Source organism: Sardina pilchardus, chromosome 13, assembly GCF_963854185.1.
Source record: "Sardina pilchardus chromosome 13, fSarPil1.1, whole genome shotgun sequence".
Taxonomy (NCBI): domain Eukaryota; kingdom Metazoa; phylum Chordata; class Actinopteri; order Clupeiformes; family Clupeidae; genus Sardina; species Sardina pilchardus.
Window position 1 is genome coordinate 4,420,979 of NC_085006.1, and position 16,950 is coordinate 4,437,928.

At 43.1% G+C, this 16,950-nt stretch overlaps 1 protein-coding gene across 1 annotated transcript in view; it reads left to right on the plus strand.

Annotated features, from left to right (window-relative positions):
• The first annotated feature begins 4,013 nt into the window (after positions 1–4,013).
• nectin1b (nectin cell adhesion molecule 1b) overlaps positions 4,014–16,950 on the plus strand; it is a 46,306-nt gene continuing 33,369 nt past the window's right edge. The window contains exon 1 of the mRNA XM_062551695.1: positions 4,014–4,966. Coding sequence (XP_062407679.1) covers positions 4,909–4,966 — 58 coding nt within the window. The 5' untranslated portion in view covers positions 4,014–4,908. The remainder of the gene's footprint in view (positions 4,967–16,950) is intronic.

A 16,950-nucleotide genomic window follows, 5' to 3' on the forward strand; every position in this document is an offset into this window, starting at 1 on the left:
TTAAATCCGTGACTTGGACACACTTCAAGAAACCTCAGCTGAAGGTTCACATTCCAACAGAGCAAATTGCCCAAAGTGCACAGCCAAGACAACGCGTGGCTTTGAGACAATTCTCTGATTATTCTTCACTGGTCAGCCTGAGCCCTGAGCTTGAACCCCATCGAATATCTGTCGAAAGAGAGAGAGACGTCCTGTCAACCAATAGACCCCGTGCACCCAACCTGACAGAGCTTGAGAGGATCTGATGCTAAATCCAGGTGTACAAAGTCTCTATCATATCCATCTTTTCACCCACCTCTAGTTATCCTCCATTCTCTCTCTCTTTTATAGGCATACCGTAATTTCCTAGCCGTGGCTTATTGATTTGGCAAAATCTGTTCAACTATGAGGTTAATACACGGGGTATATGGTATTCATATGCTTTGGGTTTTTTTAACTGGCATAAAACACTGTGCTGTGGCTGATACACAATGCGGCTACACAGGAAATTACTGTATGTGAGTTTATGTGTATCGATATATTTACTGTATGTTGGTGTGTGCACTTACAAATAGCTTTTTCTCAGTAGAATGTTAGTGACCTTGCATGACCCAGTGCTCTCTAACAGCATGAGATGATCAATAATCTGTCTGTCACCCACTAAAACAGAAGCCAGTGGATCATCTGTTTGATCCTAATTACAATTAAGAATATTCTGCATTTCTGTTGCTAGTTTTTGTTGTTTTACATATATTCTGGCAAATGACTGTTTTGAACAGTTGCAAATTCATCATGGACTAAATTCTGTCATGGACTATGAATCCATGACAGCAGAACATCACTCACTGAGGAGACTCCTATGGGTTTGGGTCAAATTAAACAGCAACATTCTGAACAGCAGTTGGGTCATACCCCAAAATCAGCCCAAGGAAGGACCTAACTGCCCGCACTGTTGTTATGGATTGTGGTCATTGCTGTAAGAATTGTGAGAATGACATGTTATAATCAAACTGCAAATCAACTGTTTTTCCCTTTGCTTTTCTGAAATCTGCAACTGAAATCTCATTTTCAGTTATCATAGTGTGTGCACACAGTGTTTTGAATGGTTCAGAGTCCTATAGGCTATACGTCAGCCTAAATCATACCAGTTTTATCATGTTGAATATCAGGAGCTTCAGATAGCCTATAATGAAGTTCAGGGAGATGGGGGAGCAGGGCCTGACCTGTGTACATAAGTGAGTTTTAAAGAAATAATTAGCGTGTTATTATCAAAAATGCCTCTTAATACTGAAGCACAAATCGTATTAAGTCTCAAATATGTCCTCACGCAGAGGCAGATGCCAGAGCAAGACCTGTCTGGCTATACCTTTAGACTCAACCAGGGGAAATCAATAACAAGTAATCTGCCAAACCGAACCTGAAGTCATCCAGGATTGTGTATCCTGATTATAACCTGGCTATACCTACTCAACCAGGGGAAATCAATAACAAGTAATCGCCAAACCGAACCTGAAGTCATCCAGGATTGTGTATCCTGATTATAACATTAACAACAAGTGGCACTAACAGTGTCTTTTCTCCAGTTAGAGTGGCTGGGCTCCATGAGTGTGGGGGAGTGGGCTAAGGCAGGGGTTAAGGACACAAGCTACTCTCAGCAGATGGACACACAGGTGTCTAAGATATATATCGACGATTATTACACAGAAGGAGAGATTACAGGAGGATGTTGTAGGATAAAGAGAAAGTTACTATTACTCTTGAGCTTTTTAGATGATGATTGTGTTTATTGCTTTACAACCAGTAAACTTGATTGTATTTATCATTCAGAACTGCAACAATGTTGCTTTCATTGAATTTTTGATACATCGAAAAATTAAGTTTCAACAATATGGTCCTCTTTGCTTTCCTTCAGAGTACAGTGTGTGTGCGTTTCTAGAAGTAAGGACAGGAAATACCTGATGTCAAACCTCATCGCCTGTCATCATAATCTAATTAGCACCAGTGTATTCCACATCATGACGCTGTAGTAAGTCACAAATCAAGCTTCAAACATTTTTCAGGCTGTCATGTGAATGTTGAGATTTGCACTATTTTCATGAGCTTGTCTTTTCTAGTCCGTTACCCGAGTACATTACAAATTAATTCCATTTTGGAGTAGTATTATGTTCTTTAAAATGAATTGTCCTTGAGAAGAAGTGACGATGAGCGCTTATTCCATCATCTTTTTGGGAACGATAAAGCTGTCAGTCATCTCATCACAAAACAGCTGACATGCAACAGGATACACTTCAAGATCACTGAATTTCTTTCATTTGTTTTGGGGGTGGAGGATTGTGACTGGTATGTCGAGCTTACAGAGCTGAGTGAGGAGGACGATGGATGACCGACTGTTGTGTGAAGCTGTGCTGTGTGAAGCTGTGTTGAGTGAAGCTGTGTTGTGTGAAGCTGTGTTGAGTGAAGCTGTGTTGTGTGAAACTGTGTTGTGTGAAGCTGTGTTGTGTGAAGCTGTGTTGTGTGAAGCTGTGTGAAGCTGTTGTGTGAAACGGTATTCAGTATTGTGAAACGAGTGCTAGTACACATATGTTTTGCACTGAAAACATTCTGCATGTTAAAAGGTGTAATCCAAATTGTATGCAGTGAAGGCTATACCATCTGAAAGAATGAAGAAGAATCAAATGAAACAAACTTTTTTCATACTTTTCCATTTCATTATCTCTCTCTCTCTCTCTCTCTCTCTCTATATATATATATATATATATATATATATATAGTACATGAAAAGTTACAGTTACATGAGACAAACATGTGTCAGAGCATGCCCTGATGAAGGCCCCAGCCTATACGTGTGGGCATTTTTAGGTCCATGTTGGACATGTCAGTTTAATAAAGACATTTTTAAATAATTTGGAGTGCCTTGGTTGTGGAGAAATTCTCCTTTTCTACACATGTGTCAGATCATGTTGGTGTACTGAAAGTGTTGGTTTCCACAAAGTGGTCTAACATTTTAGGTGAAGTGTCCAATTCTGTAAATATTAATGCCTGGAGCCAGTGTCCCAATATAAGGTTGGCTGGAGCATCCCTCTGGTTTATCCCCAACACAAGGTATCTCAGCACTGCCACTTCCACAGGCTAAATCATACAAACATCTCCTGTCCACAGTAAGGCACTCATTGGATCCAGAGGTATTATAACTGGTGTGTTACGCTCAATTATTTTCCGATTTCCAGAGCTATGCTTCCTATTTCCAATTTAAAATGAACTCTGACATCTTGGTTAATGGTTGTTATTAATGGTATACAAAACTGTCAAAAAAAATGTCATTAGATGTGGTACAAATTCCAGATGCACAATGTCACTGCCACATGTGACACAACAGCTATAAACTAGAATGGGCATTTCCATGTTATTTATTGAACTTCAGACTCTAACTACATTCATATGTAGGCTATTGTAGGCTATTTTCTTACATATGGGCCATTCAAACACACGTGTGTGGTTCTGTAAGCAAAAAAGATCAGCGAGATGACCATACAGAGGGCGCTAGACCCCAGTTTACCCTTGGAGAGCTGAGCAGGATGCCGATACTTTTACGCGCTAGCCATATTTCCAATAAAACAATAGCGCTTAAGATAAGTATTCATCACAGAAGAGTTAACGTGAAACATAATTGGATATATCATACACAGGTTTTAAAGTTCTTGCGAGAAGAAAGGAAATCGGCATCGATGTAGGTTATAAATGGTTGAAACGGCCACCTTTATTTGAACGGATTTTGTCTTTTTTTCTTTGTTTCTAATACATTTTAGTACGACACATCAGGCAAATTCACCATAATAGACTAATAGATCAAATATGTCACGCTGACACCTTTCCTAAATATCCTGCAGATCGAGAGCGCTGCATCCATGCAAGATTTTCATGGCGGCGCTCACCTCCTAGGCTGCTCGCTTAACATGGCAGTCCATGGACTTTCAAGCCCCTCCTTATCTAACGTCACTAGATTCGGATTTTTTCCTCAGTGGTTGTCAGCAACATCATAGCAGTCCAGGTTGTGGTGTTATTGTTGCGAACTCTACATCTGTAGTATTGCCGAATGACAGACACCTTTCATAGACGACTTTATTTCAATGGTTAGAGACGCGATTCAACGGACCAGCGTTTCGTCGCAGCAGTCTCTTTCCGAAACAGTTAACTTGGACACTTGATGCCCTCACAGTGCACAATAGGGGATCAACTGAACTTTGAGAGGCTTTCACCTGGACCCGATCTGAAGGAAACATCACGCATTGGGGAATATCAAACCGGGATACTGGCGATCGAGGTTGAGGATTAAGAAAAATAATCCGTTTTCTAGAAGTTGTTCCTGAAACATCGATCGGGAGATCCCCATCCCTCTCGACAGGGACCCTCCGTCCGTGACTCCCCGAAATCGTGAGGGGGTAGATCTACGCTACGCTGCAGAAGGCTGCTGGATGCATCAGAAAGGATTGGTGGTAGATAGAGGAAATGCATTGTCTTTTTTATATTAGTAGGCCTGAAGTGACATTTTAAAAACGAATATTACACCTCAACGTCTTGTTGCCCCACCAGACAAAAACAGGACGTGGATAAACTAACTGACCCTCACTGTTGCCTGCATCTGTTTTTAATGAGAAGTGTTTTGCACTTTTAATAAGCAGCGTGAATACCTGGTGATAGGTTACGCAGTGCAGTTCATTTTGCGCTCTTTAAAACGGACTTGGAACCACGAATGACTTGTTATTCTCCGTTACTTTTAATGAAAAAACGGTGCATATATTTCATTTAACGTTGGGCTTGAATTAGTGCTGAAGTTGCATGCCTAACCATCCAGATCTAACGATATAAGAAGTCAACCCTCTCCTGGGAATCACTGAACTACGGATAGCCTTTTGGAAACGAATTGGTGCTATGGCGATGTGCGAAAGTTTTTGGATAATAGGCCTACTCCTGGCCACGAGTGCTCAAGGTAAGGATGTTGGAACATGTTTCTGTTTTATATAGTCTCTCTCTCTCTCTCTCTCTCTCTCTCTCGTGTGTGTGTGCTGGGGGAGGGGGTCCAGGGAAGAAAGCGGGATTGATGCTGCTCATAAGGGTATAAAATAATGCAGCCAGATGGCGATAGAGATGTTAGAGCCATCAGAACCTTTATGGTACTATCTACAATTTAAATAGAAATTAAATATTAGCCTACCTTTAATCCATGAGTAGATATTTGATGACATTCTGAATGAAATTGTCAAATGAAAACCCATTAAATAGCCTACACGTTTTGATATATTGTTACAGTAAACAAAATTGTTTAACAAAAATAAGCTAAACTTAGGTTACTCACTACCACGGTCTTGGTTTTATTGCTGTAATTTTGAGGAACAGCCAACTGGCTTGGTAAATGCTAATGAGCTTGGCCAACCAAAACAGCAGCCCTGGCTCGCGCAGGAGACTGATCCGTGTGATAGTCAATGGTCTTGGCCTGAGACAGCTCTAATGTCGACTTTAGGTGAACTATTGATTTGTGTGCTGTCACACATGTAGTACATTGTCATTGTCATGCATAATGCTTTTCTTATGTCCCATTGTTAAAATGTATTTACAAAGTACAAAGTTGAAAAAAGATTTTATCTGTGTTGGTCCCTCACCAAAAAAAAAAAAAAAAAAAAAAACCCACGGGAGTGTCATCCTATAGCCTAGTTCAGTGCTTTGAATTGTGACTTTTCTTTGGAGTCAGGCCCCTTCCAGCCACATTTTCCTTGGTAATCACAGGCAGATGCATCCATGTACTTGCAGAAATCATAGAATGCTACAGTGGTCATGAATGAAAGCTTGAGTTGGTAGGTATGCTACTCCTGCCTTCAGCGTTGTACTCAATTGGAGAGGGACCCATCAATCAAGGCCCAGGGGACCAGCTTTTCACAAATCTGAATTCAGAAGATGTGTTATTATTACTGCAGCCATCTTGAATGGCTTTATGATACATATGGAGCTCGAAATTCAGAGCACATACATTTTCCAGCCACCTGTGAAAGCTACATCATGTGTTGGTTAACTTTGTTGCATAGCCCGAGAATGTCTCTAGTTCCCATTTCCATTCAGTAACATGCAGAATGCTAACACAAGTTAACTGGGCAGAGGAGATGAAATCCTTTGAATGTACTCTGCTGCCATGGTAAGGTTTTGAGCACAAAAGGAAAACAAAGTGAAAACATTTATGTTTAAACATCCAGCTGTAAACACAGATGCTTGTGGGTGCATTTGGTAAACTTATTTTTTTCCACAAGACAGCTTAGACTGCTTCTACATGTGACTACATTTTAATTGAAAATGGTTTACACAATCAGCTGAAGACTAGAATGGAAATGTTTACTGGTGTGCTCACATGTCATTGTGAAGATGGCATTATTATATAGTCTTTATCATTTTGGTTTGTAGGTTTTCATATCATCTTCAGATTAATATTCATATTTTAGTGCCATCTTCAGTGTTTTTATATTATCTGAGAAGGTGGTAATCCTACATCATGTCCATCTATAGGCTCAATGCAGTTGTCCTGAAGTGATGGAAACAGAGCCATTAGACATGGGCGTGCCATATGCATCCATTGGGTAAGGAGAGCAAAGGACTGTTGGTTGTTAGTGATGTGTATTTCAGGATGGTAAAGGCACTCCTTGTAAAGAGGGCAAGTGATTGTCCAGATCTTGGCCCTGTAGGCTGGAGTGTAAAAGCAGATGAGGGCTGATTCAGCTCCCCCGGTGAGGCAGCTCTGACTCCCCGCAGAGCTGATTGTTGTCATTGCCAAGAGGAAGAAAAGCTATGGCCAGACGGGCTCAGATTTGCAATGGTCATGATGAATTTAAAGGATTAGACGTCTTGCTCATTAGCCTAGGGTAGCTTTGCTTAGTGAGTTCACCTGTATCGCTTGTCATGACCAGTGTTTGTGACTTTTTACAACGTGGACAGGAAATCTGCTGTGGTGTGCATGCATTTTACAATAATGTCAGAAGTCCTTTAAACATATGTCTCTATCATATGCAAGATACAGCAGCTATTGTGTTTGCCTTACATGAAAGCAACTTGATAATAGACTCTGTAGCTGAAACGTGTAGGCCATGCTGGAGAGGTCTTCTGGAGAGTCATACCTTTAATCAGTCACTGTCCCTGACATTCTGTCTGAGAAGCAATCCTTTTTGAACAATGGTTGAAATAGACTTGCAATGATACGTTGACAGTGTCTTATCCTCTGTTGAGTCTAGGCTCTTTTCAAGGTTTTTGGGTTGTTGACACCACTAGGTCTTTGCCCTAAGACGATTGTGGAAACTTAGTGTCTGTTTTGTCTTCTCCATTATCTTGTCATTTGCCACTTGTTTTCTTTTCTCTTAACATGGGAAGGACCACTGTCCATTCAAATAATTCTGTATATTTCACTTTAGAATATTGTTGAATATCATCTCTTTTCTGTAAAACTATATTTATCGCATTTAGATCTGTGTTAAAAAGATTCTAGTTGTCCATAAAGGAGATGTCATGCTAATTCATGCTTAACTCTTAAACTAAGAAAGAGTTAGACCCTCTGTGGTGAAATAAATGAAGAGTAGGCTATCATCATATCTGCCCCCCAGTCTTCATCTTAGCCAGATTAAAACAATTGACCACAGACAGGTGGCCTAGTTGGATTGTAGGGAACAGGATTGAGCCTGTTAGTGCAACATATTATTGGTGGAATATGTGGAACATTAAAGGATAAACGATTTTAAAAGGTTTATTTAATCTAGGAAACGTTTAGGGCTTATAAAGGGGAATTAGAGTATGTCTGGGCCTTGTATGCCTTGGCAGTGACCTTGGACATCTGAACACATTTTAAAGATCCTTCATTGTTATCAGACAAACACACACACCCACACACTAAAACCTCCCTCTCTCTCTCTCTGCCCATTTTAAGCGAAATGCTCATTTCGTTCATAATGTCGTTCTTTCTTAATATTCAGAATACATTCATCACTGTGAGCTAACCCTGTTCCGAGCTCCTGATAATTGGGGTTATCATTTTCTTTCACGAGGTGTTCCATCTCATTTCAACAGATTGTGACATTGTCTGTCTGAGCAGATTCCATTATCTCCCATATTTACCTTAATGTTCCACACTCACATAGGCAAATGGTAGTCATCACTCTGAGATACAACAAGATAAGAGGGAGGATGCTCTGCAGTTTGGAATTGATCCTGTTGCCTCCCCACTGGGTTTAGTGCCAAAGTAACTGATGTAGTCTAGTATTGATTGTCCAGTCTCCTATTCCCCCGCTACAGCCTTTTCATTTAGAGAAAGACCTGAGTAAGCCAAATGGCTGGCTCAAGCTAGCCACCTGTATTAGCCACTCTTCACTCACACATCTCTCTCCTCTGCCCCTCCCAGCAGGCCCGGTGGGATTAATGGAGAGAAACAAAGAGAAAGGAACAAGGAAGGATAGAAAGACAAGGATGTTAGTGATTGGTCTCCTACCAGGTTCCATTGCTGGGGTGTGGTAGGAAAATAGACAAGAGTTTGAAATATACAGAGGTTTTTCTAGCTAGTTTGGGTAGCTAAAACTATGGGCCACAGCAAGATAAGAGCTGAATTTGAAGTCCTGATGGGTTTTTTTGGCCCCCACTGTTGACCTCAAGGGAGTGCTGCCTTGCCGAACCCTAACCCTAACCCTAACCCTAACCCTAACCCTAACCCTAGCGCTGCCTTCCAGGCACTGCTGCCTTGAAGTGGACGGGTGGGGGGCCAAAAAGACCATATATCAATTTGAAGTAAGGTTACCCCTAAATCAAGAATCACGCCTCAGCTAAGCATTGGTATTGCAGCTATGTAAACAGATCATAAACAAGACAATAGATTACTCAGAATTGTCATGTATAGTAGGTATGGTCATGCTAATTGATAATAAGCAAGTGAACACAGCACCAGGTATAATAATGCAAAGCCAGTGTAGTTGTGTAAACAAGCCTGTCATTCCTTGGGAAGGGCTTACTGCTCCCTACAGTTGGATTTTACAGCTTGTTTGCAGGGGTTTTCTTGTCAAGATAAAACTACAGTGTTTAGATATAATTGCAGCTTAATTGGTAGCTCTTTGCTTCAATGACAGAATTCAAAACGTCAGTCTGTCTGGTAGCAATGTATGTGTGTGATGCATGGTTAGGAAGGTGTTGGATGGGGGTTACAGCTGGATAAAGGCGTATAAGGGTGAGGAATTGTAGATGAGTTCAGTAGGCAGGTTGCAGCAGCTCCCTGCACTAAAGACAGCCTGGAACAAGAGTGGAGGCTTGCAGCTCTTTGTTGTTCTTGTTCCACCGACTCCTCCTCTGAACGCTGAGTTTTTTTAGAATAATAATACTATTATACAGCTTTTAGAACAATGCCAACATACAGATTTTAGCTAGTCTTATCTCTTAAAAGCTATGGTCTAGTAAAGTTAAACTCCAACTTCCCTTCACACACTGTCAACATATGTTGTATTCACTTAAAACGTTCTCACTTATTCAACTCTTGCTCAATCATTGTCAGACTCTAACCTGGGGCACCTTCTTTGCCATAAACTCACATAATCACTATAAAATTGTCCTTCATAGACTACAGTACACCGTATGTGCTCAGCATTATAAATCACTCACACACTGGGTTGATTGCATGGGAAAGTGTTTGACGGCGTGTGAAGGGAGATCTGTGAGTATACGCGTAAGAGCCATATTATGTGTGTGAGAGAACGTAATGGTGTGCAACAGACTGAGGGTTGATAGTCAGTAAGTGATCGAGATTGAGTACAATGGTGAAAAAGTTCATTCATAGTGAATGCATGAGTGGTGTGATTGAGAGAAGAGAAGTGGCCTAAACAGCCTCTTAGTGTTAACTTGTTCTGCTCACCTCAACCAAGAGTCTCTTTGTCTGGAGTCCCCACTCTGTGTCCATAATAGTGAACCTTTCCAGCTATAGGGATTAGCACCTTGTCTATTGATGTGTGTGTGTGCGCAGGCATGCACATGTTTGTCGGTATGTTTCTTTCACATATTTTCTTTTCTACTTTTATGATGTGCAGTTAAGTTACCACAGTTACCTGAGCCTGAGGACAAAGAGATCATTTGTTTCCATGGCTTTAAACAGTTTTCCACAGATTTGGCGTTTGCAGAGAGATGAATGTGCAGACACCCGGATATTTCAGCAAGAAGGGGGGGAAAAAAGGATGTATTTTGTACCTGAGCTGCAGCGGCCGTGCAAAGCTCGCTGTAAAATTACTTGAAATATTGCACATCCGCGCAAGGGGCGAGGAGATGAGGGCTGTCCAAGCCATTCTAAAAGCGCTCCAAATGGAGCTGTGTTACAGCCTGATTTACATGTTTGTTCTGTGGGGGTGGTGTGTGTGAGTGAGTCACAGGGGGAAGGGAAGGAGAGGCCATGCTGCTTTGAACGGAGGCATGGTGCAGGAGCGACTGTAGTTCACCACAACATTGGCTTTCTGGCAGCAGCACGGTTTCTGAGCACCTTGGGACCTTGGGAAGGAAATTTGCACAGCTCTAAGTTAATTCAGTTTTTCCAGCTCGCTGGTTAAGAGTTTGCAGTGGTTCGGAAGGTACCTAGAGCAAAAGCTGAAAACTGGCTTGTTCCATGTCAAATAACCTGCCTCTGAGAATGATCTCAGATTTCTAAAAAGGTTGGCAAGGGTGCCCGTATTGCATATGCATGGTGCATCATATCTGCAACACTGTTTGAGATCAGAGAGAAACAGTATGCTGCATGTCTTAAAGGGCAACGCAGAACACAAGGTAGAGGAGATTCTTAGACGGAGGGCGGCTCGGTAAATCTGCAAGGCCTGATCCAGCGCTCGACACCTGTACCAACACGCATGTGTTTTAATATCGCAAACTGTGTATGCAAATGATACGCTTCATCATACTCCGCGTTGCTGAAAACATGTAGGGATATCCAGCATATACCATAGCATTAATGCACTAATGCACGGCTTCTAAAATCACCTGCAGTCATCAGTATGCTACGTCGGACTTCCCATGTGTGAGATATGCTCTATATGTGAGATACGTGCGATATGCTCTATATGTTTATTAATTAGACTGCAGAGAGAGCAAATGCAATCATGGTGGGAGGGAGGAGCACTCTTGTAGAAGTAATCTGGATTCTTGATCACGGAGGACATGAGGATGTGTGTGCGCATAATGACGGAGGTTGAAAGGGTTAATCCGGCTGTGGGATTTTTGCCTGTGTAATTTCAGGATGATTTTTGAAATCAGATTCCTTTACACTATGTTGTTGTTATGGAATTAGTCCTGCTTAAGATTGTGATGTTGCATGTTGTGCATGAGGAAGCTTTGATGTCGCGTATAGCACCATCCTTCCTGTTTCCACTCCAGCACACAGCACTGGCTCTGGAAGAAGGAAGAGAGTGGAGGACGTTTGTTTTTGCTGGATGATTAACTGCTGGGAGGCAGGGATGCACTGGAGCGTGTGTGCATGCGCGTGCGCCCATGTGTGTGTGTGTGTCTCTGTGTGTCTGTGTGTCTGTGTGTGTGAGTGAGTGTGTGTGAGTGTGTGTGCCCTGGTCTGCGCAGGCGCATACATAGGCGCATTAGTGGCTCTGCAGCACTGCAGAGGTAGACGCACGTTCCCAGCCCCTCTCCCCCTGATCCTGACCCACTTTTCCCCCCCAGCTCCACTCTGCCTCTTTAATTGCAGATCAGCACACTAACGCCATCTGCTCGACCGGGGCCAGTCGCCATGGAGACGGCGGGAGGCTTTTCAGCTTTATGGCAGCGCTGACCAACAGGGGTTTAGGGGTCAAGGGGGCAGAGCTCAGACCACAGGCAGCGAGAGGGGCACTGGAGCTGTGCGGAGGGGATGCCCTGCTCCGTGGGCTCCGCCGGGCTCCCCTTCCCCCACAGCGCTCCTAAGCTGCGGCTCGGTGGTTAGTCACAGTCACACACCTACCCACACACAGCACATTCCCTGAACCCCAGAGTGGAAAACCCTGCGACAGATTGTATCAGCAGGTCCACCCATTAGCAACAGTTTAAATGGTGGTTCCAGCCTGTTGACCCTCATTTGGTGATTGGGTGAATTTGTGTGGAAAATTGAAGCGATAATTTGTGAAGGGGTGAGGCCAGATGTACCCTGTCGGACTGCCGTTGGGTCATGTTTGGTTTGAGGAAGTGTCTTGGACATGCTATATCTTGAAGTGTGTTTGTTTGTTATTGTGTCCAGTATTGACATGTGTCCTGACTCACCCTGATTATGGAGGGGGCAGGGTCTGGGAATTGGCTTGACACAGCATGGCTCAGCACGCCCACACGTTCCTTTGGAGAAAAGACAACTGTTGAGCCTCATGGAGGTGTTGTGGGCCAACCTCAATGAAATGCTGACAAAGGAGCTGACAACCCTGGTGAAATGCTGACAAAGGAGTCTGTTGTTGTTGTTGTTAAGCATTGTACGTTATCAGTATGGAGGGTGTAGGACATCCGCATGTGTAATAGATAGGCTATGTTGTTGAGTCTAAGCACTTACAAAATAAGACTTTTGTGCAAGCACTGCTTTAATTTTCCAACCCATAGCAAAGAATTTACATATCCGTTCAGGTCAATAACTAAAAAAGACTGTAATTATTCCTTGATGAGGTCTTATCGTTCTTCATTCATTACATTTGAGGCTTAAAGTGTGCTGCCGACAAGGAACTGATCCTGGCATCACTTCTGTTTCCCCACTCTGCCTGTCTGAATTAGCAGGCTGATTCAGCACCTGACAGCCCCTGTGTCACTCACTCCAGGCAGCAGGCTTCACTGCGCCGCTTTGTCTGCTGATGAGGACCAACACGTGGTTGTGATAACTGGAGGCCTTTGATATCGGGCTTATTTTACAGAAAATCAAAGTGAAACGACTCGCTGGGAATATGGTGAAGGCAGCATCTGTGGGAGATGGGTTGGAGGGGGGGGGCGTGTTCAGGGCTTCTCCGGACCACATCTGGACACAGCTGCTCAGCGGAGGTTGCGGAGTTGCGCTGTCTTCATGGGCTTGGGGGGGGGGGGGATTAGGCGCCCTGTGGGAGTAATCACACTGTCAGTGAATGGAAGGAAGATTGAGAGATAGGCAGAGGAAGAGAGATGTTGAATGGCATGGCCTTTTGGGAAATAGATGTGCTAAGCCATACTCGATTTACTTACAGTAGGCAGACCAAATGGTGGAAGGTGGGAGATTAATTGTATGATGTATTGATTGGATAAAGATATCAGAGGGACTTTGACATTCACCATGGCCTTTGGCACAGAATAGTGATCAGAAGACTCCCATCAAAAGCTGATTATCATGTCAAATGTGTTGTCTATCTTGCATTTGCAACAAGTATGCAAGCAAACACAACAAACGTAACCAACCTTTGATCACTAACTTTTCACCTACAGAATATTGTGAAAGTTAAATTGTATCCCATTTATATTCCCACAGAATGACACGAGGCAAGATATAAAGTATGTGGTCTCTGTTGAGGAAAGCAAATAGAAAGAGCAGAGTCTGCCAACCAAAACAGGCAGCAGCCCTCTCACAAGTGTTACTGAGAGGCCTCTTTGTGCGGACAGACATTTGTGTGGAGGTTTTGTTTGTTGCATTTGGTTAGACATGTATTTGTGTGTTGGAGCACAGTGGCACATACGTATTCATTAGACGTTTGGGCCATTCCATCATGGAAACATGAGGAACAAAGACAAGGCCTTCACATTAAGCTACAAGCTGGGGAACCTTCTCATATGTTCTCATAGAAAAATATATTCACTGAATTCTAGAAAGCCTTAATGATGCCACAGAGTGCTCTAAAGCAGCCAGAACCACATTTAGTCCCCAGTGGCCATCTACTATTACAATAGCCCGATTCATTCCCAGAACAGAATGTTGTAATCAGAATGATATAATCAGTGAATTCATGAAATCAATGGTGCAGTGGTTATTGTGCTACAGATAAGCAGCCTGTGAAAACACATTTGATTATAAATAGAAGGAATTTCAGGCCTTTTGGCCTGGCAGTGCATTGAACTATTGTGAAATCTTTCTCTTTCACAAGGAGATACCTTAACCGAGTTAAGATGTTCCAATGCCAAAAAAATACAGTTAGAAACAGGACTAAACTTTAGGAAAAGAAAAAAAAAAGACCATACTCCTGTTATTTTCTGTTATTATTTTAACTTCCATCAGTTTAAATTATCTGATGTTGATTTTAACAATGCTTTGGTTTTCCGCTCTGGTTCTCTGCCAGAGCAGCAGCCATTTATTTGCTGCCTGTAAAATGATGATGAATTTATTAAGCGTCTGCAGTGGCCATTTTGTTCCTCCACCTGACATGCTCTTTGCAGCACCTCTGCATTATGCGTGCACTGACTGCATATCAACCAGGGACACTGGCCTGAAATGTGATGTGAGCACTCAAGGTTACGCATCTCAGAGGCCAAGGAGAGTGCTGATTGGCGCTCAGATTAAATATCGAATGGAGATGTGTTCCATGGACAAGTGTTCTGCATGTTTCTGCAGGACTCCACCATGTTATCTAATGCCTCGCCACTCCATTCACAGATGGAACACGTCAGAATGGGTAAGCATCGCTCCCTTAAAGTGCCACAGTCCAGAGCAATGTCCAAGTGGCATCACAGTGATTGTGTTTGTAGTACCCCAAAGAGGGCAGGGCTTCCCCTGTTGCACATGTGCTGTTTAGGTGTTGTGAGCGCTCTGTGCTGGGTGCAGCGGACTGGAGCGGCTCTGCTGCGAGATGCTGTGCTGCCGGCGAGGTGTTCCTGCTCAGCAGGCTCTTAGAGCTCGGCCCCTGGAGTGCTGGAGGAGGGATGTGGTCCTCCGCTCGGAAGGAGGTCACGTGTTGACCTCATTGTTCGCACGAGCAACTGCACTCGGCAGAGCATGGCTCCCCTCGAAACCTTCGTTTTCTCCCCCCTCTCTCTCTCTCTGCATAAGATCGTCAAGCTTATCAGAGCATTTACCTCTAACTGGCGGATTTGGCTTTTATTACTTGCATCTATGGAGCGGAAGTGATGGAAGCACAAAATGAAGAGGGTCCCTTTTACATGAGGATGAGAGAGTGATATTAAATATTTTTTTATCCCCAGGAAGAAGCTGTCAGAGTGGATTACTACACTCTGCCACTGCTCACCCCCACCCTGCAGCATCTCGTTTGCGCAGTCTAGCATTTTTGAACATATGAAAGAAAGAGAGCGAGTAAAAAAACACAGGCACCGAGCACGTGGAAATCAGCAACAGAAAAAAACACACACATTTCACTCTTGTAAACAGAATTTTACAATGGCTGCCAGAGTCTCTAGTCTACGCATTGTAGTAAAGGGGCATTCTGTTCAGTCTGCGTGCCGTCTTCTTCCCACACAGCCAGGGGTATTCAGGATCCACTCACCAACAAGTCCCACATCAATGTGGCCCTTCACCATACTGAGAGCCCTCCTCCTCCTCCTCCTCCTCCTCCTCCATGTGCCACTCTTATTTACTGTAAACGCTCTTCCTCCCCCAATACAAGTCAAGGTCTTGCCTCTTCAGCCTCTTCTGGATTGCCTCTGGGACACACATTTATTTTCCATATAAAAGAAGGTTGTGTATAAAAGTTTATTATGTGTCCCACACTGGAGTGAGGCTGTCTGCACCAGGGAGCAAAATGTTCCCTATTTTTCCCTTTTGATGTGATGACATGTGACATGGTGTGTTTACCAAGGGCAGAGTTACTCGCTTGGTACTTGTTGTCTACCCCCCTGTCAGATTCAAACGCTCCACGACTCGTTCTATTGGTTGATAATGCAAATGTTATGACATGTTGGTTAAATCACATGGATCATTGAGATACCTGCTATCCACAGAGGACATATAGCAGTATAACCACATGACTACCCTAAATGTTTTCATTCTTTATGGTTTGGCCAATGCATTGCTCCATCTGATGCTGATCTGAAATCCAGGCCAGGATTAGGGGGCTGATAATAGTGACTTTTGGATCCATTCCAGATACTCCAATCATTAGACTGCTTTTCTTGCAGCTAGTTTGATGGAACTCAACAGCTTTATTTTGTGTAGTCTGTGTGTACGATACAAAGGTTGTTAAACAGCACAGTATACTTTCCAGTAGTCATTGCCTGTGGCAAAATTGCAGTTTGTTATTTGTTTTTTTTACAGACATAGCTACAATACTGCTAATCTTGTTAGAACTCAGTGGCGTAGACATAGAAATACATGAATTGGCATTGGCCAGCATGATGTCATCAATCTACGTTCATTCTGAAAAGACGGAATATGGCCCAGAGGAAGTGTTCTGCCCATTGCAACTGCATGTGAACACTCTTGCAGGATGTGGCCGCAGATGGTTATAATATTAGGTGGGTTTAAGTGCACAGAATGTGTACAAAAGTGTAGTTTCTTTTCATTGCCTTTCCATTGTATTTTATTGCACTAGAGCAAAAAAAAAAACACATTTTATGTTTATAATCCGTGTTGGAGAAAGTTTGTAGAGATCATATTCTTGATTTTGCAGACCTGTGAAAAAAGACTAATCAGGCTAATCAGTTAGAATGACTAGTTGAGACAAAAACATCGTCCAGCGTCCAGGTTATTCACATGTATTACCTTGGCCAGTGCCCCCATGATCCTTCACCCTGGGACCTGTCACGCAGTGGCCAGAGTGGATAATGGGGAGGAGAGCTGTGAGGGCCATTTGCACACCTCCAGCCTGCAGTCCTAAGTACCAAAGCAGTGATGCCCCAGTTAGCCCTATAAATACCATGTCCAGCGCGCTGACTCACGTCTGCTCCCCAGGGAGGGGAAGGACGAGCTCCACAAATGTAGATGAGTGAACTGGGAATAGACATAAAGCAAACCCAAGAAAACACATATAGGCCCTCTCTAAGGGGGATACAATGTGTCCTCAG